General features: G+C 37.9%; 2 protein-coding genes across 8 annotated transcripts; one reads left to right on the plus strand and one right to left on the minus strand.

Moving 5' to 3' along the window:
- Positions 1–27: 27 nt before the first annotated feature.
- On the plus strand, positions 28–7,371 carry LOC110832082 (uncharacterized). The gene is made up of 6 exons (XM_022068737.2): positions 28–554; positions 2,249–2,406; positions 2,483–2,664; positions 3,618–3,747; positions 5,056–5,185; positions 6,361–7,371. Exons 1-6 carry the CDS (start codon positions 152–154, stop codon positions 6,447–6,449), a joined length of 1,092 nt encoding a protein of 363 aa, XP_021924429.1. The 5' UTR covers positions 28–151; the 3' UTR covers positions 6,450–7,371.
- Positions 7,372–11,968: 4,597 nt separating this feature from the next.
- Positions 11,969–24,710, minus strand: stas (Transmembrane protein stas). Of its 7 annotated transcripts, none has more exons than XM_087340374.1 (7): positions 23,171–24,710; positions 22,443–22,510; positions 19,481–19,631; positions 18,714–18,842; positions 16,529–16,727; positions 15,160–15,298; positions 11,969–12,276 (listed from the first exon to the last, which is right to left on the minus strand). In XM_087340374.1, exons 1-7 carry the CDS (start codon positions 23,224–23,226, stop codon positions 12,107–12,109), a joined length of 912 nt encoding a protein of 303 aa, XP_087196500.1. In that variant the 5' UTR covers positions 23,227–24,710; the 3' UTR covers positions 11,969–12,106. The 7 variants fall into 7 exon arrangements, with proteins under 7 accessions (XP_087196500.1, XP_021924432.1, XP_087196502.1 ...); XM_022068740.2 differs by having other exon boundaries at positions 23,097–24,710; XM_087340376.1 differs by lacking the exon at positions 23,171–24,710 and adding an exon at positions 22,904–23,078.
- Between the last annotated feature and the right edge of the window lie 13 nt (positions 24,711–24,723).

Below are 24,723 nucleotides of genomic sequence, written 5' to 3' on the forward strand. Positions count from 1 at the left end.
ATTTTAGTGCTCAGAAGTTAGGTCCTTACGATCTGTTCAATTTTGACTAGTTGGTGAACCTGATAACTTGAAATATGTCAACACGAAATTAATGTCATCTGTTATGTGATATGTACACAACACTTAGAGTAGAAAGTTGCATACTTTAATAATGCCATTAAATGTTTCACGGGAAGAAGTTTTCACGTCTTATAAACATGAAGTCAAGAAACTTCGTCGTCTAGGAAGGGAATGGAGGGTCAAAGATAGCGACATAGATGAAATCATTCACCATTCTTTCCAGCTCTTTGAGGATCAGCACAAGACAAAAAGTGTGGAGTATTCCAGTGACAGAATTTCAACAAAGTCGATACGTTTCTTTTATTCATTTCAGCATATAGTCAGAATAACTGTTGTTATGTTCCTGATATTAACAGCTGCTTGTTTGTTTATTACTTACCATAAGCCTACATATAACGTGGTTGTCAGAAATGTGCAAGAATTAATATACCCTATAATGAAATGCTTGAGAAGAGTAACGCTTCCAGTTGTTAAGGCTATGCCATCGGTTACAGGTAACAAAAAAAGGATAGTTTACAGTGAAGTGTAATTAAAATGATTGTCATGGTTTTTCTCATTTTGGTTACATTGCACATGTCAGGTCGTACTACTCTTAGTTCAATATTTATTGACGCGAATTTGGCAGCCAAAACTTGGAAAATTGCAGCTTGAAGGCTAGATGCAAATCATGGGAGAATTTGCTTCAAAGGACACATTTGTAGTGTGAGTAGATCAAACTTCCTAAGCTGAATCAATGTTTCTGTCTAGAGTGAAATAGTAATTATACAGGTTGCTTCAGGTGTTGTTTCTTGCTTTTCCCACCTCCTACAATCTTTATGGATATAACACATATTACTAGTTACTCACCAGTCACATTCCACAATGTTAGGTTTCCTAACATGGGTTGCCATATCAAATTCTGTTGAACATTGCATAACAAAGGGCTTATGTTTTACAGTATCAACTGTAATAAATAAAAGACTGGAAAATTGTATGGCAAGGAGTATTGCTTATGAAATTGGTAGTATCTGCCACATAATTTACCTTACATTAACTAACCGAGCAACAAATGCATCATATGAGAACCTTACTTTGTTTTCCATGGTCACCAGTTAATGGCCTGCAAACATATTATTTACAAACTATAGCTGTTTGTATTTATAAAGTCTATTCAAAATTTTCATAATATCAACTTATAATTTAACATTTAAAAGCAGTATCTTCATTTCCCCAAATGTACTTTTTCTCCCACATGAATATATTACCATCACAACAAATGAAAACTTGATTATGCCAGCATTCTTAATCTATTTAAACATTGGTGGATGAGTGATCAGCCCGTCACAAGGCCTCTACCTAGACAGGACAGCACAACATAGAAAGATGCAAACAAATATCCATGCCTTGAGTGGTATCCAAACCTATGATCTGTGTCCAAGTGATCAAGGCCTATACCCCAGACCATGCAGCCACTGTGACCAGCTGATTATCTTCTTACTGTCAGAAATTTTATGTGACACAAGTATAGTGGTGATCTGGTAAAGGCTAGTTTAGTATGCCCATCAGTTAGCTGCATATCTAGTTAAATACCAAACTGCACAATTGTTATATATATACACAGTACTGTACCTAATCATTCCTTGAATATGACATACATAAAAATGCATTAGCATAGAATTGTAGAGTTAGAATATTTTCCAATGGAAGACTAGAAGTAAAACCAATTTACTAAATTTTAGTGTACTAGATTGGAAAATATATACTTTCTTTTCAGTTCATATGCCACACACATATATACACATCTAACTTTTCTGTCATTCTGCACCCATGTAATAACTTTGCTTACAAATTAACTCATTTTGAATTGTGATATTTATGGACCTTATTAAAATGTATCTATAGAGCACTGACCAGTTGTGGTAGGGTAAAATTGTGTTATATATTGTAACTTCAAATAAAATTCAAATTCAGTGACAGGTCAGGAAGGTTAGGTAGAATAGAATATTTCAGGTCTAGAAAACATAACATTTAGTGGTTGTGCTCACTGTAAGTTCTTTTCAAAACTGATCATTCACTCTGAATTTCAGTTAAATGTGATATGAAGTATGAAGGGAGACTCTAACGCTATGCAATGCAACCCTTGTGATTTATATTTTCCCAGCTTTGTATTCTGTTCTTTGCACTTTACTAATGTTGTTTGTATTTGTAGTGTGGTATGATGAAATGTGTCTCCTTGAGAACCCTCACTTCCAAGCTACTGATATGAATTGCTGGGCATGTGAAGAAGTCCGCAGTGTACTTGATCTGTCAAAAATGCACAATCCAAGAGATTTCCAACCGCACACAGGTTTTCCTTATATTGTTAAGGTAAGTTTTCAGTCCTGTCCACAACATTAGTTGTGTAAGGCTCCACTGTGGTAATTTCTTTTCTTTTTCTTTCCAGGGTGCTGGAGCTGCAGTCACTTATGGGACACTGCAAAAGATGTATGAAAGCAATAGGCATTTGATTAACAGAGATGCATATAGAATCTCAAGTACTGTACATGAATGGAAGTCGGTAGCAGATCTAATGGAGTATAGTTTAGAAAGAAACCCAACTACCAATCAGGATGCTCATATTGAATGGCAGGTGACCTACAGTTTAGTAGTTTCTTCCATTTCATTCTTGATCTGATTTAATTTTGGGCAGTGCATTGTTGCCATGGGTAATGGAACTGAAGGCGACTCAGCTGCACTGGATATTAGATGAAATTGATTTGCTTCACTTATTTCCAGTCCATCATGTTATGTGGAGTAATTTGGGGGGGGGGGGGGGGGGGGGGAGATTCAACAGACAAAGGTGTTTAAAATTCCAAAACAAAATCATAATAATTGTGTAAAATGAAAAGGTTAAGTAAAGCTGCCCTACTTTACTTCATGTAGGCACCTGGGGGGAGAGGAGGTATATCTCATACTCATTTTTATCCTTGGCACTAGTTGGGGGTGAGTGGTCAGCATCATGCCTTGGCTGTACTTTACCCCTGGGAAAGGACCCCGGTACCAATGGATAGGAGGCAAGGTGGGCTCCAGAGCCAGTCTGGATCCATAATAATTATGGCAGGTGTTACAGAGAGACTCTCTTGTAGATAATTATGTAAGAAATGCAATATTCTTCGGCTTACAACTGAATTGTTATTGTCATAACTGTCAAATTCAGGAATAGACAAGACAGAAATATGACATGCACATGTTGAGTGCTGACCTCACTAGACATGAGAAAGAGGTGTACTGTACAGGAATCAATTTAATTCTAAGCTTCCATCAGCCATTAGAAGTTTGAATCACAGATGATATAGTATCTAAGCTGCATTATCTCCCAGCACATGCCTCCTAGTGGAACCATTAATTCTAATTCTAAACAAAACCATCACACCAGCTAAGTATGTCAGTTGGTTAACCTATGTAATTGATAAAGCACTGTTAAACATATAAACAAAGAACATTACATAAACCGTAATTTATTCTGAGGTTCTGTTAGGAGTTTTAAATGAGCTCAGTGGAGGAGCCTTATGTGACAACTATATTTGCTTTGATTTCAGGCGAGTGAATAGACTGGAGCCAGCAAGATTACTTCGAAAGCTATTCCCTCGTCCTTCATTCATCCCCAATACTGTCAATATGGAAAGGTTCATCTTGGTAGATGAACCAAAAGCACCACAGTATAAGTTGGTATGTTTTGAAATAGGGGAGGCTGTACTGATCACACATTTTGTACTTATTTTTTATAAGAAAATGTAGGAATATCAAAACTAATTAAAGTGATGTGCAATTGCAGTTATTCTTCTAGTTTGTTTACATTATATGTTTCAGTTTTGATATATTGGTGGTCCATGTAAATGATCTGTTGCATTAAGATTTTGGAACTGGGCATTACAATGTAGTAGTTACCACTTCTGCTTTATATTCAGTAATAACTCAGTTTGAATCTCTGTCAGATCAGATACCCCAACCAAAATTTTTCCTCAGTCCCTACAGAAAAATATTAGGCCATAACTGTTTCTTTATACTCCATAAACCTTTACTGTCCACATGTCGTGGCTTTTATGTGTGATCCAGCTGAACATGCATCACACTAGCATGCTGCTATACTGTTACCCCAAAGTTGAAGTTTGTCAGGCAGCCCCTCAGTGTGGGGTTTTAAATTACCTATTCCCACATGATAAAAGTAACACAAGTCCCAATTCAATGCTCAAGAGAATACTTTACATTTCTTTTCACAGCTGGCATTATTTTGAGAAATAGTTTGTAATGATTACATACTTTTGTGAAATGTTTAGACTTCTCATGACAGTACAAATTTCTTCCTTCTGTTTCATGGCACCGTGGACAATGTCTGTCAGGTGCTAGAAGCCCACTTTACACACATTACTCTTGTCATGCTTTAATGTTTGTTGAGATTTTAAAAAATTCTCGTAGCACACATACTGTCAAAAATTTCAGACTTTCTGATATCTTCATTAGGAAAACCTTGTAAATTATCTTCTTCTAGATCTGGAACAAGTTTCCTCTACAATTGACCTGGCATTACTGGATTCATGGAAGACAATGCCCAAGATACACAATACAGCATCCAACACCATGATTTTTCCCCATTTTCCTTGTGTTGTCTTGATCAGCAAGAGTTCTGAGGTCAGCCCAGTAGCGTAGGTTCACGGACGCAGTCGCCCAATTCATACTCCATAATCTTCAGCAAGTTCTGTCGCCAATTCTCCATTCACATATTTCTACAAGTTACAACATTTTGTTTTGCTGTCAATTTTCTTATGATCTTCAGCCATCTTACTTAGCATCACCTCTGTCCATCACCATGACTAGTGGAACAAACTTTCCTATTGCACCAAAGATACCGAGTACAAGGGGCAGATTCCTTCCTTTTCTAGGTGCAGACATGACACAGCATATTACAGTTGTGGAAGGTCATTGCCATTTACTCCAACAGAATACCTTTTCAAATTATTGACATATTTGTGTGTTCAGCCTTTTCCAGAAGGCTACAGAGTGTTCATAATGCAAGGAAGTGGGCAGCGTATGCTGGTACTGGAGCCTGTAGAGGGCTGCAACATTAATTGTACCAGAGTGTCTGTTCTTTTGAAGCCAACTGATTTATGTAAGTTTCTTAGTATTTTAAGACTAATGCTCTCATTAGAGGAGTTCGTAGTTATTCTTCTGCCTCAGTAATGAATTTAAGACATAGACATGTGCAAATATTGTGACACATGAAGAGTAAATGTTATATTATAAAATAAACTAATAAGAAAATAATTTAACTTCAGCTGTATAACACAGTGGTAGGAATTCCTTTCTCATTTGAAAGAACAATTTGGCCAGATTTTGGTGACAGCATTTTGATGATGCTTCAGTTTTCCTCAAAAGTGCATTTCTGTGCTTGTCATATGAGGTGTAAGAATTAAATAGTGGGACTGATTAAAAAAATGTATGTGTGTGTGTACACAAGGTGGAGCCTTCCAACAGTGAAAGTTGTGAGAAAATGTATTTCACGATCATTTTTTGGTACCATTTTGGCTCAGACGTTCTAGATGTTCATAATGTTAAACAAAATCAGTCTGACAATTTCTCTGTTCATGTTTATTACTTCTGCCACCTTCCAGTCAGTTGATAATTTCTCCTTATTTCAGTTTTGCTTCCATATCTGAATTATTTCTGGAAGTTATTAGGGTCATTTCTGTCTTGAAATCAGTCCATCTACACAAAAATCTGTCTTCTACTCATTGTTCCTCTTCATAATCTTCCTGTAATGTTCTTTAAATCCCAGTAGCATTCTTCCCCAACTTCACAAGATATAAAGTTTGTTCTCTCTTAGAACAATCTATCACCTATATTACCCACAGAAATACAAAGTCCTGCATCAACAAAACACTTACAGTAGCCAGAACCACAAAACATACTGAATTACAAGTACATTTTACAGAAACAGCAGAATAATGTAGTCATACGGTCAACCATACACACACTCTGCAGTGCTGCCCTTTGCTGTACAAAAACATCAGTCTGGTTATGATTTCAGATTCTACTGAGGAAGGGTACGAAAGTGGATGTTTTTTGGGATGTCGCATTATGTAGTATGGTAGATACTGACATTTCAGAGATGCTTACTGCCTCCATCATCAGGGTGTTCAACATGTCACTCTGATGATAGCGGCAGTAAACACCTCTGAAATGTTGGTCAGACAACACTGTGCAACATCACAGAAGACAGCCTTGTTTGTCAATCTCTCTACATAACTGTCAGCACTCATACAGTTTTACAACTTTTACTTTCAGTATACTACAACAGCTGGTTTTATCGGCCAAAGAGCAGTCCTGTTGCAAACAGTACTACAATCAGTGTGAGTTACATTGGTTCCCTGTAGGATAATACGAATGTTAAAAACATGTATTTTTCTTTCATATGTAAAGTACATCCTTTGTATAACCAACCATGTAGAATTCTCAGTGCACATCCAAGATGTCTGTTGCCTGTGCTCTGCTTATAGTTGCAGTTACTCCCCAGTTGGGATTCCTTGATACAGGCTTCCAGAATAGTTTGGAGTGATTCAGTATATGTGACTACTAATGTTTTTCAAACTTTTTAATGAGCTTGGGCTAATCAATGAAAGCACCATTCAGTTCCTCTTCTCTTTCTTATTTATATTTTTCTTTTAGTCCTTATTTGGTCCTTACACAAAGCTGTTCAGCAAAGGAACAAATTAAACAGTGCTTTACTTCTAGAATTTGCTTCATCATTGAACTGACAAAAATTTCTGATAACTGACACTAATACATAATTAAGAAAACAGAAGTACAGTATTACTATACTGAGTGACTCTAAGCTCCTCATGTCATAATGAATGGTAACATAATATTCTGCCATTTGCAATGACCTGTGCATTAATACCAAGAGTATCTGCAAAGAGTAGGATTTTAGGTTCTCACTGCAGTGAGCACAGAGACTGCCATCTTCTGGGTAGTAGTGCCATGTAGTCTGGTAGAAGCTTATCAACATTTCATGGGTCCCAAGCACTTCAGCACATAACCCTGATGATGGAGGCAACAAGGACTTCTGAAGTGTTGGTAAACATGTACCAGGCTACATGGCACTACAACCCAGAGGACAGTCATCTTCCATATCTTTGTAAAACCTTCCACTAGTCAGAATGTTGTTGCTACACACACTGTTCATTGTTGACTGAACCCTGGGCTTAATTGTGTTTGGTAAGTGGATTTTATATTGCAGAGACAAAAGGTATCAAAGCAAATACAGTGTACATGATTAAATAAAAATAATTTTTCCTATTTTGCTGATTTAAATATGCAGGGAAACTGGCCTGAAATTCATTTCACACATTATCATTGACCTCAGAATGTATAACTGCATGCTTTCTGTATGACTGAAGTACGAAGAAATATTTTTTACACATGCAACTAGTCTTACTGAGAGTTTTTAAATACATATAATCAAAATGCCCACTGTTTTTCATTTTAGACCAAGGCCCTGGGAAAAGTGACACACTGCCAATGAATTCATAAACTAGTATTATGTTTACCAATAAAGATTACAGAACATATAATTTTATGTAGGATGTGAGGTTCTCACATAAGTGGGTATGAACATGGGTGTCTTCTGGGTCATAGCACCATGTAGTATGGTAGAAGTTTACTGACATTTCAGAGGTACTTGCTGCCTCCATCATCAGAGTAATTCATAAGCCACACACAAGGAATTCATTAGAAATATAGGAACCAGTCAGTCAAGGCTGAACCCTGGTCAGACCAATGGAGAATAAGGTAACTCCTTGCCCCACTTGTCTGGCCAAGGATCTGCCTGCCATTATTTACTAGTTTTTGTATCTCAAACCAATTCCTCAAATGTACCTCTGAAATGTCAGCACACTTAAACTTCTACCAGACTACATGGCACTACAACCCAGAAGACACCTATCTTCAGGTAATTTTATCATGATTATGACAGTGTACTAGGCACAGAGGAGCAAAACAGGAAACAGAGCAATGTAACACAAAGCAGCACCTTCCTATTACAAAGTAAAAAGAATTTCAAAGTTCAAAATATAGTGAAGTTAACTTTTTCATAATAAAATTTAAAAGCTGTGAATCAAGCATTAGCAAGCAAACAGATCGACTGACATCTTCTGACTTTATGGACATTTTACTCAGAAAGCAGGCATTAGATGTAATTTTCATCACACAATATTCTTATCATATTTTTATCACAGGATTGACACATTCCAAACAATACAGCCATCAACACTTAAAATATTATCATAATACTGCTACTCCCAACATACTGGAATATATAAAGTATGGTAAAAATTCCTCAAACTTTGAAACTGTAGCCAAAATAATCTCATTTCACTCCTTGATTCAGGTGATCCAGCTATAAGACACGTTGTCCCTACTCCCTGGGGGATTTTGTATTTTCCACTTGCACATTTGCTCAATTGTGGTGGCGGCTAAAAGACGTGTCTGAACTGTTATTGCATTTGGTGTTCTCTACATCAGCACTCCGTGACATAACAGTGAGAGTATGGTGAACACATCTTTTTTCTGCATGTTATTGTGGCAGCTGAATCATAATCAAAATTTGCGTTTTCCACAATGTCCCAGCTTAAAATGCTATGAAGAGTGGCATACAATTTAACACACCTATCAAGCCTGTGACACTATTATGATCCTCCCAGATAATCTCTTGCACAAAGGCAATGGTGTACAGAGTTCAAGTTTTCAGAGGTGTTGCTTCATGCATGTGCATCATCATCTTCCAGTGAATGGCAACCATTCTTGAAATGCCAGAACCACTCATGTGTGCCTTTCAGTTACCACCACATCTGAGCAAATGCTCATGTAGGAAAGAGCCCTCTACTCTGAATGCAAAGTTGCCAAGTGAAGGCATGGATCAGTTTCACAGCAATTTCAAATTTGCAGGAATTTTTTGGCATTATCTCATCAAATGCTGCACTAGCTCACCAGTTAAACAAATATGCCAGTTGTCAGCTGTTTTTATAACAGGTAAGGAAAATTATGTTTTTGATCAACAACTTGGATTTAAAACAACGATCCCTCTGGACATTATCCATCATCTTAATTTTTGTAAAAAAAAAAATATGAAGTTTTGGAGACTGGATTCTGTCTCAACCCTCGGGTAAAACCTATTCTGTAGGGCTCAATTGATACAGCTAGTCCCTATCTCTGAATAACACTAGCAGTGCATATCAAAGCATACAGGCTGAGTGGACCAGCATGTATCTGCAGGAGATAAAATGAAGAACCATCTCCTAAAACTATAAGCAATCAGATAAACTGCATCCACGGCGCGCTTATCTTCGGGCCAGAGTCCATAAAATGAAAATCAACAAAAACAGTAAGAGTTGACATTCAAAACACAGAGACATACACAAAGACAACAGACCCAACCAAATACAATAATAAATTTTTTTAAACTATAAGCAGTTAAAAGACACTACCTAGAACCAACAGATTAAGAAATTAAGAGTTAAAAATCAACCATACAGAATACAAAGTAAAACATTCTCATAAAAACAAACTGAATTCAGCTGTAACTTCCTTGCTGATGACAACAATCCAGACTGGGCTGACTGACCAGATTGGCTAGCGTCGACATGTGGGCCTATTCCTAATATTTCCAACATATATTTGGTACAATTTGTAAGACCTTAACATCATTCCAATGTACCTGATGCCCTTCTTAATATGCACATTTGGCTAATTTTGATTTAAATATGGCATGTGCAGCTGAATTGGTGAAGTCCCGACTTCCCTCTGCGATAGGCATGGAGTTCAGCTGAAGGATATGAACAATGATGGAAAAATCAGAATTAGTACCATTCAGCATAACCACGAGGGAATCCAAGGCTTTGATATCTTTGAAACAGAATAAAGAAATTAAAATCCAACCAGTGGACAAAAGAAACTGGAATGTAGTGTTGAGTGACTCCATATATAAACAGAAGATAGACCTTTGGAATCAGGAGTGTATAAACCTCTACATGAAGACAGTACATCCCAAAATGAGAGAAATTACTCTTTACACGTAAATCATTCCTTCCCACTAATTTGAGGTGGAAGTTGACCCCCTACCACTGCAAACCTTCTCATCTTTATGGCGTTCCTACAATACACAAACCAGACACCCGTCTCAGACTGATAATAAGCTCCATTGGTTCTCCCTGTTACACTCTTGGGGAATATCTCCAGAAGTTTTTGGCTCCTTTAGTCAGCAACACTGGTCCTCTGTTAAAAACTCAGAACATTTCATACAGCTAATCAAGTACATCAATCTACAAAATGGGGACATGGTGGTTGGTTATGATGTGGTAAGCTTGTTCACTAATGAACCTGTGGAACAACCCCTGCAAGTCATCAGGAATATGCTTTGTGTGAATCCCGTAGTTTTGGATCATTCATCTTTATATGTTGGTGATGTGATGTAATTATTGGATGTCTGCATGAAAACCACTACTTTCAGTTTGAAGACAAATTTTACCAGCAAAAAAAAAGGCATAGAAATGGGCAGTTCACTATCTCAAATACTCAGCAATATATGTATGGAGCATTATGAGAAACTAGCAATAGATACAACAGACCTCAAACCAGTTATCCAGTTAAGATATGCTGACAATATATTTGTGGTTTGGCCACATGTATCAGCAAAATTACAGGAATTTCTCATTCACCTCAATAGTCTCAGACCTACCATACAATTCACCACATAGATGGAAACCAAACAACACTACCAATTTCAAATTTTCTGACTTTGTCCATCACCACTGTGCTTCCTGAAACCACTAAGTTTTTCGAGATGGCTCTTCCCCCACCCTCAGGAGAACATAAACAGCTGGGCCTGTTATATGGAGCTAATCTTGATCTGTGGGCCAGATCGAGATTAGCAAGTATGCAATAAAAACAAACAATACATAAAATTTTAAATTCAGATAACAAAATAAAATAAAAAGCGCTGAATTATTAGAGGTACACAGGAATCTTCCTGTCAAAGAACTCTGTAATATCAATGTTTTCAGACTGAACAAAAGTTGTGTTTGTGAAATAATCTACTATTAATATTTAAAGGCGCCTTGTATTCACATATCAGCTTAACCAGAACGCAGGGTGACCACCTCACTTCACAGCACCACCTTGTTAATTCAATACTGGAAACAAGAAGTAATATTCTCCATCTGCAAGATGCTGAGATTCTCACATTAATAAAAAAAAGTACATTCAATGTGTAATAGCATGTTGATATCTAATACTGAAGTTCCTTGTAAGGAGGATATTATTCATGACTGTTCCAACCTTCAGTTTCTTAGGCAGAGTAACTATTAAGACACTTCTTTATAATCATATACATCAGAAGGAAAACTGGAGATAATATTAAATGTGTAACATTAAACTTGAAACATGCCCATGTGATGTTATGTTCAAGACCTCTCTGAAGTACTCATTCACCATAATGTCCAAACATGAAATCCACTTCATTAATTTACAGGCACATTATAACACATTTAGATATATAATAGTGTGCATAGCAGTCACATATTTTACACTGGCCCTGCACTACAGTTCCTGTACTAAGCAATCATTGCCAAACCCTGATTGCGCTTGCCAGAGACATGCACTGCACTCAGCCAACATACATGATAAGAAACTCTGTTAATGGCTATCTGCAGACAAGTTAATCACTTCCTCTTGTCATATCACAAAGGTACCTAAGATGAGACGTGCCACATTTTGAAGGATGGAAGATCTGTGAGGTGAGCCACTTAATTCTGAAATGATGTTTCTGGAAAGCAAAATCTGAGAAAGACTGACTTAGCAATATTAATAAATAGAGACGTGTTCAAAATAAATGCATTCATGTGGATACAACAAGCTTTATGAAAACTGCAACACATCCTTTTAGGCTGCCAATACAATACCTAACTGACTTTCCCAGCTCAGTATTATTTACTTTATTAACATTACAAATAAAAAATTGTAACTATTATGTTGAAGACTACTCGACTGCTTCCTTCAGCCGCTTTTGAAACATTACTGGAACCAATGAAAGCACGGCAAAAACAGCAAGAACGACGACCGAAGTCCAAGACCATGCATCACCTGGAGCTGATAGTTTGTACAATGTTTGTCCAGCCTGGATTGCAACAAATGATGGTGGGGCTACACCTGTTGGACATGAAAAGCCAAATATTAAACACATTACATAAACGTTTCCATATGTCTAACTCTTCAGTGTAAATTTCTTAATAGTGTACGCAGTACGATTCCTTTTTTATTTCTGAGAAGATTTCTCATCTTTCTTTTCAACCCTTTACAGTCATAACAACATCAGAATTTTTTGCAGCCAGGACATGTAGAGGAATTAAATACCTTGACTGTGAGAATGTGCAAGGTTTTGTTATGTTTTCAGTTTCTCAAATCACTCTCAGCTTCACTGCCGTTATCCACTTCTTCATTCACCACAGCACTCTCATCATCTCCATCTTCATCACAAATGTATTACTTTCATCTTCTCAGCCAATAAAATCTGACATCATAATGAGAACTACCCAATCTTTATAATGTTCCATAATAATTATCATGTTCTTTCTTCCAAGGAGTTTTAATTATCTGTTCCAGATGGCAACACATGCCTGATTAAGCATTCAGTAGTTGCCACATTTTGCAGTGGCCAGCAGTGACACATGACAGATAAACAAAGTAACACACACAAAAAAAAATTTTTTGATTATATGTCAACACACAACAGAAAAGGGTTAAGGGGAGAGTTGTAAAGACAGAACACTATAAATGTTTGTGCTCACAACTTATGACTGAATTCTACATTCACAAGAGCAACAGCCAATGTTCACCAACAGTCTACTGACTCCAGACTGCTTGCCTTAAATAAATTATTACAAGCAAATATATAACACAATCACATGGCCCCTGGAACTACATCTGTTAGAGCAGTAATAAGTAATTTGTCAGCTGCTAGCCTGAGAAATGAGATCCACAATGAAATTAAGAGTAGAGTACATTCAGTGAACACTTGTTTTTATTCTGTTCAAAAACTGTTATCATCTCGTTTGCTATCCAAAACACTCAAGGTAAGAATACACAAAACAGTAATTTTGCCTGTTGTCTTGTATGGCTGTGAAACATGGTCTCTTTCCTTGAAGGAATAACGTAGATTACAAGTGTATAAAAACAAGGTGCTCAGGAGGATATTTGGACTTCGGAGGGATGAAATAAGTGGGGAACTTAGAATACTGCATAACAAGGAGCTGCGTGAATTGTCAAGGTCACCAAGCATAGTGAGGATAGTGAAATCTAGAGGGCTCTGATGGGCTCCACATGTAGCACACTTGTGGCGAGGCAAGAGGTGCATACAGAATTTTGGTGGGAAATCCTTCTGGAAAACGACCACTGGGCAGACCAAGAAGAAGATTGAAGGATATCTAGATGGATCTTAGGGAGGTGGGCTGTGAGTTCTGCTACTAGGGAGTGAGTTAGTTAGTGAGTCTTCTTATTCTTCACTTCAGTGTTTGTCAGACTTCAATGCACTTGTCTTTTATTATCTTTCACTGTATTTTTCACAAGAACTGTGTCCAGTCTCGTACCTTAAACTTAATTAAATGCTACCAGCTGACAAATTACTATTTTTTCATAAGAAAGAATAAAAGTTAAGTTACATAAAAGATATTTACAGGACTCAACTGTTGTTGGTCAACTAACATCCATGCTGTCATCTGTCACCTGTGACATGCATTGCTGCTGCTAAGGTTCATTCTGTATAACTTACTGTTAATGGTTAAAATAACAAAATATCATTTCATTTCGAACTGGCTCTATGATCGCATGTACCTTAAGTAATATAAGAGGTTTTTATGGCAGTGAGTACAATCAAACATTCTCGTGGCGAGATTAACTCCATATGCGAATGAAATTATTGGGGATCATCAGTGTGCGTTCAGACGTAACAGATCAACAATTGACCAGATCTTCTGCATTCATCAGATACTAGAGAAAAAATGAGAGTACGCTGCGACATACACATGGCATCGGCATCTATGAACTGCAGGTGCTTCAACATTTCATCTCCCTAAGAAGTGTATTTGAAACCCTTCAGTTTTTCAAGTATTATATCTTTCCTGAATACAAAAACAGTGCACAGAATTGTGTTGGCTTCAGCAGTGCAATGCCTGATGAAAGATCATTTTGGCTTTATTATTTATAAGGAAACATCCTCAAGTCTGAATCTGACAGAAAAGTTTGCTGCACACAGACAAGGAAAGTAAATTTTAGAAAATATGAACTGTAATAACAAATGATGGGTTTCTATAGCATGTTGGTATTAAACTAAACTCACATATTACACCTCACTATACAAGTGTTTGTGCAGCAAGTTTACATTCACAGGGATGCATGCCATTCTCTTATTCCTAATTCTTTTTCATTTACGTGATAAGGAACTGGATTTAAAACAAATGTTCTAGAAGTAATGGAGCCGGGCAGCTGAGTCAGTTTGGTGATTGACTTGGACTGGATGACCAGGCTCGATTCCTGGCAAGAGTAAAGGCTTTTTTTTCTAGCCAGATTGGCTCCGAGGTCAAGAATGAGTAGGAGCTATACCTCCTCTGCTTCCCCCAAGGGCCTTCATGTGTAAGGGGGAAGTTTTAGCTTCCACTTTATTCTAGAAGTAATTCCTCTCAACAACCTAAGTGCAAATATTCTGTTGCGCCCTGTCTCTTATGGAACTGTTCACACTAGCAGCTGTGCAAGTGGTCAACACTATGGGTCATGGGAATAAGAATAAATGATACAGGTTCTTACACTGGCAAGTACAAATATGGATATCTTCTGGGATGCTGTGCTGCGTAGTCTCGTATAAATTGACTGATGTTTCACAGGTGACTGCTGCTTCCACCATCCCAGTAGGCAACATTAAATGTTTATTTTGATTATCCAAAATTTGTAGGCCTTATAAAGAATGACTGCCAATGGTTGGAAATGTAACTTGTAACTTTTAATATACACACAGCTTGATTAACATGCTTATCAACTTACCAACAAATGTGCCAATCCAGAATGTAAAGAGTGGTACACCAATTATGGGAGATGCGATGTTGATGAACCAGTTGGGTAAGAAAGGTGTCATACGCAGAAATAAGAGGTAATTAATTAAGTTACCTCGATGTCTATTCACCTGTAAATAAGAAATAAAATCTCTTGCTTATTGAAGGCTCTAAACTAGTAAAGACATGGAAAAGAAATACTTCTGAATAAATTTTACAGAAGCAGTAGCACAATAATTGATTTAAGAAGCAAAGATGTTTCACATTTTGATAGTATCCACTTCAAACTCAGCCTGATTTCCTTCGAGACAAATGCTAGGACAGTACAGCAACTTAAAACAGGCTTTCCCTGTTTAAGCACCATTCATATAATTCTATCACTCCTCATGCAACTTCTCCATTCACTCTAATTCATGTGTTTCACAGGGTGGCGCACAAAATGTTTGCCCATTTATCGTGAACTTTAAAAACAAATTTCAAGCTTTGGCAGCAAATGCAGTAGCTCATGAGAACTACGGTAGCTGGCAGCAAAAGAATGTGCAGTAGCAGCAAATATATTTTTAAGACAGCAGACTCAGAAAATAAAAGCTGCATTATTTTTTGCAGAAACAAAGAGTGTTACTGTGACACAAAGACTTTTCTATGAATTTTGGCACAGAGTGAGCAAATGTTAAACAAACAATATATAGACTCAAGATGCAGTTGAAAGAGCATGGTTCAATGTTGAAGCAAGAAAGGCCTCACACTCCAAAGGTCCATACCCAAGGAAACATGGCAGCCTTCAAAGTGGTAATGCCGTAAAACCCAAGTAAATCATCGAGAACAGCATCAGCCAAACTGGAATGTCAATGTGTGTCTAAAAATATTCTTTCAAGACGTCATAGAAGGCCAGCACTCTGAGACTCTACTCTGAAGTAGGGTAGGCCACAATTTAGGGGGAAATTGATGAAAATAATCAGCTTCTCTGTTCTACTATGCATAAGACCGTGACTCATGACACAGAGATTCATACAGTATCACAAAACACACGAACATAAGACACGGATCGGAAGCTGTCTAACAGTTGGTCTTCCTGTGTCCAACTAACTGGTAATTTCAGCTGCAGAAAACTACAGTATAATGAAAGACTTCATGAAAGTGTTAACACAAAAATATTAACATTACCACATTTCATTTCACTGCAAATTATACCATTAAAGAATGCAGATGCCAAGTCCCAACATAAACAAAATCTTCCAACCATACATTGTGGAAAAGTTAACGGATTAAAGCAAATGCATGTAGTATGAAACTGTGGGATATCCTGGTAATTGCTTAAATATTTCATTTTTATGTACTAACATGTCTGTTAGTTTACTTACTGTACAGGACCACTGAGAAGCTCTCTCAGGAAAATATTTGTAGACAAGGCGTCGCCCAAGAAAGTAGGACAGCACATAGCACAACGAGGCTCCCGTTGCAGAGCAGAAGCACACTAATATAAGTGCTAGTGGGAATGGGAAGAGAAAACCAGAGAGGATTGACAATGATATTGATCCAGGAATGGCAAACGTCTGCAAACTGAACATGACAGTTAAGGAACTAACAGTTACAGTAAAGACAATGTGTGATAACAGGGTATGGTCTCTGGGCTCTTGACATAAAAATTCAGGACACTCAAAACGCATAACCGTTCACATTAAGCAAGAATGAATGACAGCTGTGACAAATAGGATGAATACAGGTTGTGCTTAAAATCTTTAATGTGCAGTGTTAACTTCAGTGCATAAATGATGTGTATGGGAACTGTGATGCTTGTCAATGTGTGAAGTAAAGATCTCCTGTTGGTTCTTAACCTTTTCCAGTCACTGTGCTGCATTCACCCTGTTAATGACTCATGGGCCACAAGGTTTCACACTAGGGCTATTTATTGAAATGTCACAGAATTATTAATATGCCTACTACCGCAAACAGGATTTGAGGATCAAAATTTCAGAGGCCCTCTATCTTCTGGGTTGTAGTGCTGTGTAGTACGGCAGAAGTTCGTCAACATTTCAGCTCTGATGATGGAGGTGGCAAGGACTTCTGAAACACTGGTAAACTTCTACCAGACTACACATAACAACAACCCAGAGGACAGTCATCTTTATATTGTAAACAGGCTCACATCACATTACTTAACACTTTTCTTCACCTGGGTAATCTTTCAATATCAATTTTACTGTCTACTGTGATGTACGTGCATCCCTCCAGTTGGTCATCGGCAAAACAGATCCCACTTTGACTTGATGTTCTTCATTAAGCTAAACAGATGGTCACAGTGACAGTTACTGCCAATAATGAAGACAATAACAAAACATCTTTTCTAATTTCAGGTAACATTTTTCACCATACAGTCACATAAAATTACAAAAATATGCAAATAAACCAGAACAGTGGGCTGCATGTGGTCTGTGAGTTGAGAATCCCTGCGTTTGAGCATTCCTAACTTTAGCCATCCAGAAAAGGTGAGGAAATCCATTTCTGAGGAGGAAAGACTCAATGCTAAGACAGCAGCGAGAATGAAGCTGGAAAAGAAGACTTTGGCTGAACCACAGTGGGGCCTGAAATTCATAATCTCACAGCAACCTGCCTGCCTCCCTGCACACACATCCAGCCTCCTGTTACTTCACCCATCTTAGGTCCAAATCTTCGCATAATGTAAGAGACCAGGTTTCACACTCATGAAAACAACAGATCAAATGATAGTTTTGTATGCTGTATTTTAATCTTTACATTTTTACATACCAGATGAGAAGCCAAAAGTTTTGGCACTACATGTAGTAAGCATTCCCTGAATTTAGTCTGGTATGGATTTCCTCATGAATGTAATTCTGATTTGTCAACAGCATTCCCAAATATTTTAACTTTGCCACATTTCAAAAGGATTTATTAGCATCCTTTACACAACTATTTTTCCCTGCCGTCCAATGACAACACATGTACATATACCACCTGCATTTACTTCTTTGCTACCACCCAAGAGAGCTTGTGTGTTTCTGTGACATCTGTATTTTCGCCCAATAAGTCATCATCATCAGCACAGACCAGAAGCTGATGTGCCCCATTCAGTTCCAGCCTGCATTTGTTATATTGTACCTTCCTGATGGCGCATTCAAAAGCAAAGTTCAAACATTTTACCTACATGGACTTTATATAGGTTTAATTTAAATACATTTAAATTAGCCGAATAAGATTCGGTGTTAAACTGAATTCCATGTAAATGTTGTATAATACTTCTTTCCTAAATGAATCATAGACTTTCTTGAAGCTCATAAATAGATTTTACTCCTATGAATGCAGAATATATGATCATCTTGTAGAAACAAATTACAGTCAAGACTGAGTAAAGAGACATAGAAAAACTGGCATCATTCTGGTAGTGCAACTGGAAATAAAAGCCCTGGGAAACAAAGGTACATGTTCGTTCAACTGGTAGCTGTACTGTGCTAGCAGGATCTAACAGTATCATACAACACACTATTTTGATAGTCTGAAGTCTCTTTCAAAGAATTTGGAAAAGGATACAATATATATGTCACAGCAACAGCCAACATGACCTCAAAGAAGTATCTGTCTTTATAGCGGTCCAAGACCCTGCCAAGTTGTTTGTAATCTTCTATGTCCCAAGGAAACTTGACTTGCTGCATTTCATGTCTAGAATCAATAAGAAATATAAGCGCCCCTCTAGAACAGCATTTACCAAACACACATCACTCTGCATTTTTCTCACCCCTGCAGACCAGGCAAAATGCAACTTCAACGATACCACATTTAAGAGCATTAGTACTAAGTACTGAACAAGATGGGAAGATGTCTGGTAAGAGGAAGAAGTCATGCCCTATTTTAAAGTATAATCCCAACATTTGCCTTCAGGAACTGAGAAAATCTTTTAAATTCCAGTCACAAGAACTGAACCATGTACTTCCAAAACCCATGCAGTCCACAATACTGAACTAACCTGTTAAGTAAGATACTAAATCTCAGACACTATAAAATAAGTAACCCTGGCATCTTCAGAAGCTGTTTTGTAGCAAAAATTCTTCTCTTTAATTCCTGGGGGAAAAGCCCACATGAAACAAACAACTTCAGACTTAATGCAAAGTATTCAATCAAGGTGCCAGCTGTTCCGACTAAGGTTTCTCCAATTTTCTTCGGCTTTTAAGAAATAGGCCAGCGATTCTCCGCAATTCGCAGTCATTTTCACATCTCATTCAGCGCATCACATAAAGTCTGTTGCCACATGATGCGTCGCATTAAAGTTGCCACTTACTTTATTAAACCAATGAACTTACGGTTCAATTTCTGGGAACTGCATGAAGACAAAAAACAAAACTGCCAATGAGGTGATAAATATGGAACCTAAAATGATAAACGCTCTGTATGTGTTGTCTTCACCATGAACTGCCACTTGCACGGGGGGGGCTCTAACCCCTGCATCAGGCCCTGCAAGAAGCAGGAAAATTACAAATATCAGAACAGGTAGTTCCAATGTTTTGACAGAAACTGTACATTTATGAGGATCTCAAATTCACTACATTTATATTAAAGTTGATGTACTTCTGACAGGGCCATTCCATACAATCTTACACAGATGTGTTTAATTTCATATGAAGCAGCATAGTGAGAATCGTACAGTAATGCAATGCTCCGATATGTACAACTTATAGTGAATTTATGGACTGTAATAAAGGTATAGTATAAATTCCCTTATCGTATGACAATCATGAACTTAACAGCAATTATATCATTAGATACTTAAACTACACTTACACTAACCTAAACTCATAACCTCTTACTGCAAACCAAATTGTGGTGGAATAAGGCACATCCTACTTCAAACATCTATTTTATACTGGAACTAAAACTGAACTGAACTGAACTTCACTTCATGCACAGCCAAGTGCCAGATCACACATGAAGCCCTGGACATAGGACCAAGGGTATGATAATGTGGTGGTTGATCGAGGCTATCACACACCTCATGGGACAGTGAGAGATAAATATGGAGCAATGGTGGAATGATGATTAGCAGGGGAAAACTGAAGAACTTAATTACACAACTCAAGTCACCTGTAAATGGACAGAGATCTATGTGATGCGAATATGCATCTGAGCACGTGGTCTACACTGTAACTACATACCTTCACAATAAAATGAATGACTGCATTCAGTGACTTGGTTTGTAATACGATTAATAACTGTATATAATATCCTCCTAGGTACAAATATACTTGTAATCTACGTTCTTCCTTCAAAAGTAAGAGATTCCCTCTGACCTTCCTAATGACATGAACTAGAGAAAAATTAAAAAGCAATGGAGAAAAAATCCCTCTGATTTAGGCCATTGTGCACTGGAAACGGATACGACAGAAGGTTACCTATACGAACTCTAGGAGATACCCCATCATCCACACACATCTTAACTAACCTAACAAGTTTCCACGGTATTCCAAAACTCAATCAAAATGCCATACAGTACCTCTCTTCTGCGTCATATGCCTTCCTAAAGTCCTCAAATAGTTGGTTTACTGTCCCACTATACTCTCACTTTTTCTCTAATATTTGTCGAATGAAAAAGATCTTGTCAATAGTTGACCTATTATGGCGGGATCCACATTGCTGGTCCCCGGCAGTTTCATTAATAAATGGAATTACCCGTGCCAGAATAATATTAGATAATAACTATCACTCACAAAATCCTTTACACAGGTAGCTACTTTACCATTGCGTACTGCGTTTAATGAGGTGGGTAAGAAGTCAGGAACGATTCTTGAATGAGTATTTTCTTGGTTAGGATTCCAGGGGACAGGTTCAAGTGACGGGCGTTGGTAAACGTGAAAATAATTTAAACGTCTCATGTATAAATGCGTAGGCACTGTTGAAGTTATTTCAGGTGACTGAATGATTAATTCACCTTCATTTGTGTTAGAAGTCATTACTGAGATTATTTTAACAGCCAACGTTATAACATTCGTCCAATATTTTCACTAGCAGAACTCAATACAACAAAGTCATGCTTCTGCCACAAGCAAAAAAGCAGAGACAACATGAGCAAAATCGCCTTGGAGACTGCCACGGTGACCACAGAGAAAATCTGTGAGCGTGCGCGGGAAAATGAATTGCGTAGATAAGCCGGACAAGTGCGCAGTTTGTACTGCTTTTAGTACAATTAAATCATATATAAAAATGTAATGTCTGTTCCTCAACCACACAGAACCGAGCAGTGCAACCTAGATTTGGTTCCCTGATTACATGCATTTAATAAATGTGCTGTGAATGAACTGAAATTGTTAGTTTCAAAATCAGTCTGTAATTTAGCCTATATGAAAAAATAGACTTTTGCTTCATGTGAGGGCCTAATTACAGTTCTAGTATATATATAGTCTTCAAATAGATATTCATGATGTAAAAAATTTTCAGAAATAATGGTCACAAAGGCATTCATGTTTTGTCTATGTTCCCAAAGGAGGCAAAACCAATCATTAGTATTAAGTAGGATTTGAATTTTTCGGGGCGGTGAATTCGAAGATGGATGTCTTGCGGGTCGCAGCTCCGTGTAGTCCGGTAGAAATTTACCAACGTTTCAGAGGTCCTTGCTGCCTCTATCGTCAGGGTGATAAGTGAACTAACCGGACTACACGGCGCTACAGCCAAGAAGACAGCAGCCATCTTTTTATCCTTGCTTGCTACAACTAATTTGCCATAGAACAGAGTCAGTGACGCACTGTTTCCTGAAGAATACGCAGCTCTAGCGTTAGTCAACTTGTTTTGCAAAAGCTACGAAAACAAATGAGCTATGCACTGCGCCCCTTTTATGTCTGAGGCTTTTGGTGTTACGAACTTCCTAAATACGTAGTCTTCGTTTTGATTATAACTGATGAACCATCGCGTACAAACGCTTGTAAAATTAATGAAACAGTTTCATGTGCAGACTTTTTTTTTCAGATAGAAAGAACTGAAGGAGAACTGGCATCATCTGTCTTTGGCTGCTTGGAATGTCCGAGGTTTGAAATTAATGGCACGTGTTTTAGTTAAATGTCGTAATATATTCACATAATATGCAAAACAGTTGTGATTGTGTGCAAGTTCCAACATGTTTATTACACACTGATAAAACAATATTACATTCAGAGTGCAAAAAGGAAGTCGAAACAGCCTGTCTCTGAAGGTGTTTCCAGACTGCCTTTCTTATGAGAATAACAAACGGCCATCTTTTGGTTGGTCATAGCAGCATACGATTTACTTTCCACCTACCCTCCACCTCTATGATAATATCCATGGTTCGGTCATAGCTGATGAAGCCTCGGACGCTCTTCAGGAACCTGTCGTAAAGTAATAAAGAATGAAAGCGACTGGCTCCGAAATAATGCACATTTTTTTTTAGGTTAGGTCATGAATATAACAATGGAAATGAAAGAAAATAAACATTTCAGTCTTATTGCCGGCAAAATTCGTGCTGTCTGTTTACTACAGGCACGTGCTTGACACACGAAACACAACAATCTATGAAGAAACAACTTTGAATTTTTGGAAAAGTTGTCAAACACTTGAGAGAGAGACGAGAGCAACTAGTTTCATGGAGGGCTGATGCTCCATGATTTGAAAGATTATCTGATGCTTTAAGAGACTTATCGCCAAGACTTAACCTCACATTACATATAATCAACAAGCGTTTATCAAGATTCATTCTGTTTCTTAGAGTTTCTATGTCTCACCATTTGAAATGAAATCGCACTTATCGCAACTGGCAACAATGGCAAACCACTTCCTCTCTGCAGAGGCGCGATACAACGTAACCCGGCCACAACAATGGCCAAAAATAGTTTGAAAATAGTTTTTAGTTAACAACTATTTCACTCCACTCTTTCTCTACAAGCTAAGAGGATATTTTCACATCACAATACGTACGGATGATGACCAATTGTTAAATGTTATCACTTTCCGAACACAAGAGCGGCTAATGCATTTCGGCAGAAACTCACGCCTGCCACTTCTGATTGCAGCGGTCAGTCAAAACGAGGAATCTGCGTCTTGTCATGGCTGGTTACAATAACCTCACACACCGACTCGGTCACTGGCACAGAGAAATGAATCTCGGTCTCTCATTTCCCTGGACACACAGAAGCCACTGCATTGTCACACCGGAATCTTCAAAAGAAGAGCTTAATTTTCGACGAAGTTGTTTACATCGAGAAAAACTTGTTTATTGCCTTCGCTGCTTAGAGCACGCATCTGATGGATGACCTTCGACACAGCGGACGCAAAAGACTGATAATTGTTATCTCGCGGTTTGACGAAAAGAACTAGGCCACACGATGTAGGACTTCGTTCGATTTAAATTGTTTAATGAGTGCACTTCAGACACGGCCCCTTTGAGTGTCGTACCCACGAGGGAGCGAAAGTGGACTAGGGTTCGACTCCCGTCACCCTCATCCATTACAAAAGCACGCAACGGCCTCTAAGGCAGGAGAAAAATCATCGCTCGTTGAATTCCACCGCCTTCCTTGTTGACACATCGGACTCGCAGCCTAACTCGGCAACTGCAAAGCTTACGTCACAGGTCAAAGTTCGCCAGTGGCACTTCCTGAACTACAGGTTGACTGTGACGCAACCAACAAGCCTCTGGACTCGGATTAAAAGGATTCTTTTGCAGTCACAAAATCCTTCTATTTATGTATAGGTCTTCCAAGGGGTCTTAAATGAGTGTCTCTTCTCTCTTAATATTGTAAAAATGTCCAGTTTCTTGAATGGGGCAGAAATGTTTATGCACTGCAGAGTTTTGGATCGAAAGCTCTAGCATTGAAGCTCCAGGCTTTTATTTACAAGGCAGTTGGTAGAAATTTCAGCAAGACTAAGTTGAAGGTTTCCGTCGTTTATACCAATTTCCACGAATGAATGACAGGATGGTGCCTTAAAATAGACCTCAACCTCACGAACCCTTATCTTCTCACCATTCGTGATTCATCCATCCATCAATTTTGTTCGATGCTGTAATGCCATAGAATAATAAGAGACGGATCAGATCTTTTAAGGATTGTATGTGATTTCGAAGCTGGCATTTGTCATCTTTGGTTTGCGTTATGCCCAGAAATGAAGAAATACGCCACTGGAAGTGTGCGAAGTTCCTAACCTACAACGCTCCATGCACGGACTCCGACTGAAGAGTCAGGTTACAAAAAAGTCTGCCTCAGAGCTAAGCTCTTTAGAAAAGAAAAACGTATAAACTGCTCATTACAACAAAATTTCATTATGAATTATATTATTCACGGGTTCGATACTGAGTAAAATTACTTTTATAACAAAACTTGCACATTCTAATACGTAATTACTCGGACATTTCAAATATTCGTCCATCGGAATTGTCGCCGCTCTCAGACAAAGGCAATCGGGAACAAATGAAGGTTTAGATTTTCACGACTGATAAAAATTAGACGTTCTGTCGTGTGATTTTGTGGCAGAATATCACTGATTTAGAACTGTAAACACGTACAGCGTACGATTTTAAACATTAAAGGCTGGGAAGTCCTTTATTACC

This window comes from Zootermopsis nevadensis, unplaced genomic scaffold (genome assembly GCF_977971745.1).
Source record: "Zootermopsis nevadensis isolate Lab colony 2312 unplaced genomic scaffold, Znev_1.0 Znev_ptg000061l, whole genome shotgun sequence".
NCBI classification, from domain to species: Eukaryota; Metazoa; Arthropoda; class Insecta; order Blattodea; family Termopsidae; genus Zootermopsis; species Zootermopsis nevadensis.

Coding starts and splice junctions, on each gene's coding strand:
- LOC110832082 (XM_022068737.2), top strand. CDS start 152: ATGCCATTAAATGTTTCACGGGAAGAAGTTTTCACGTCTTATAAACAT. Junction 2,665..3,617: donor CAGGATGCTCATATTGAATG/GCAGGTGACCTA, acceptor CTTTGATTTCAG/GCGAGTGAATAGACTGGAGC. Junction 3,748..5,055: donor AAGCACCACAGTATAAGTTG/GTATGTTTTGAA, acceptor TTGTGTGTTCAG/CCTTTTCCAGAAGGCTACAG.
- stas (XM_022068739.2), bottom strand. CDS start 21,124: ATGACTTCTAACACAAATGAAGGTGAATTAATCATTCAGTCACCTGAA. Junction 19,632..20,910: donor ATTAAACGCAGTACGCAATG/GTAAAGTAGCTA, acceptor TGCTTCTTGCAG/GGCCTGATGCAGGGGTTAGA. Junction 15,299..16,528: donor CTTCTCAGTGGTCCTGTACA/GTAAGTAAACTA, acceptor TCTTATTTACAG/GTGAATAGACATCGAGGTAA.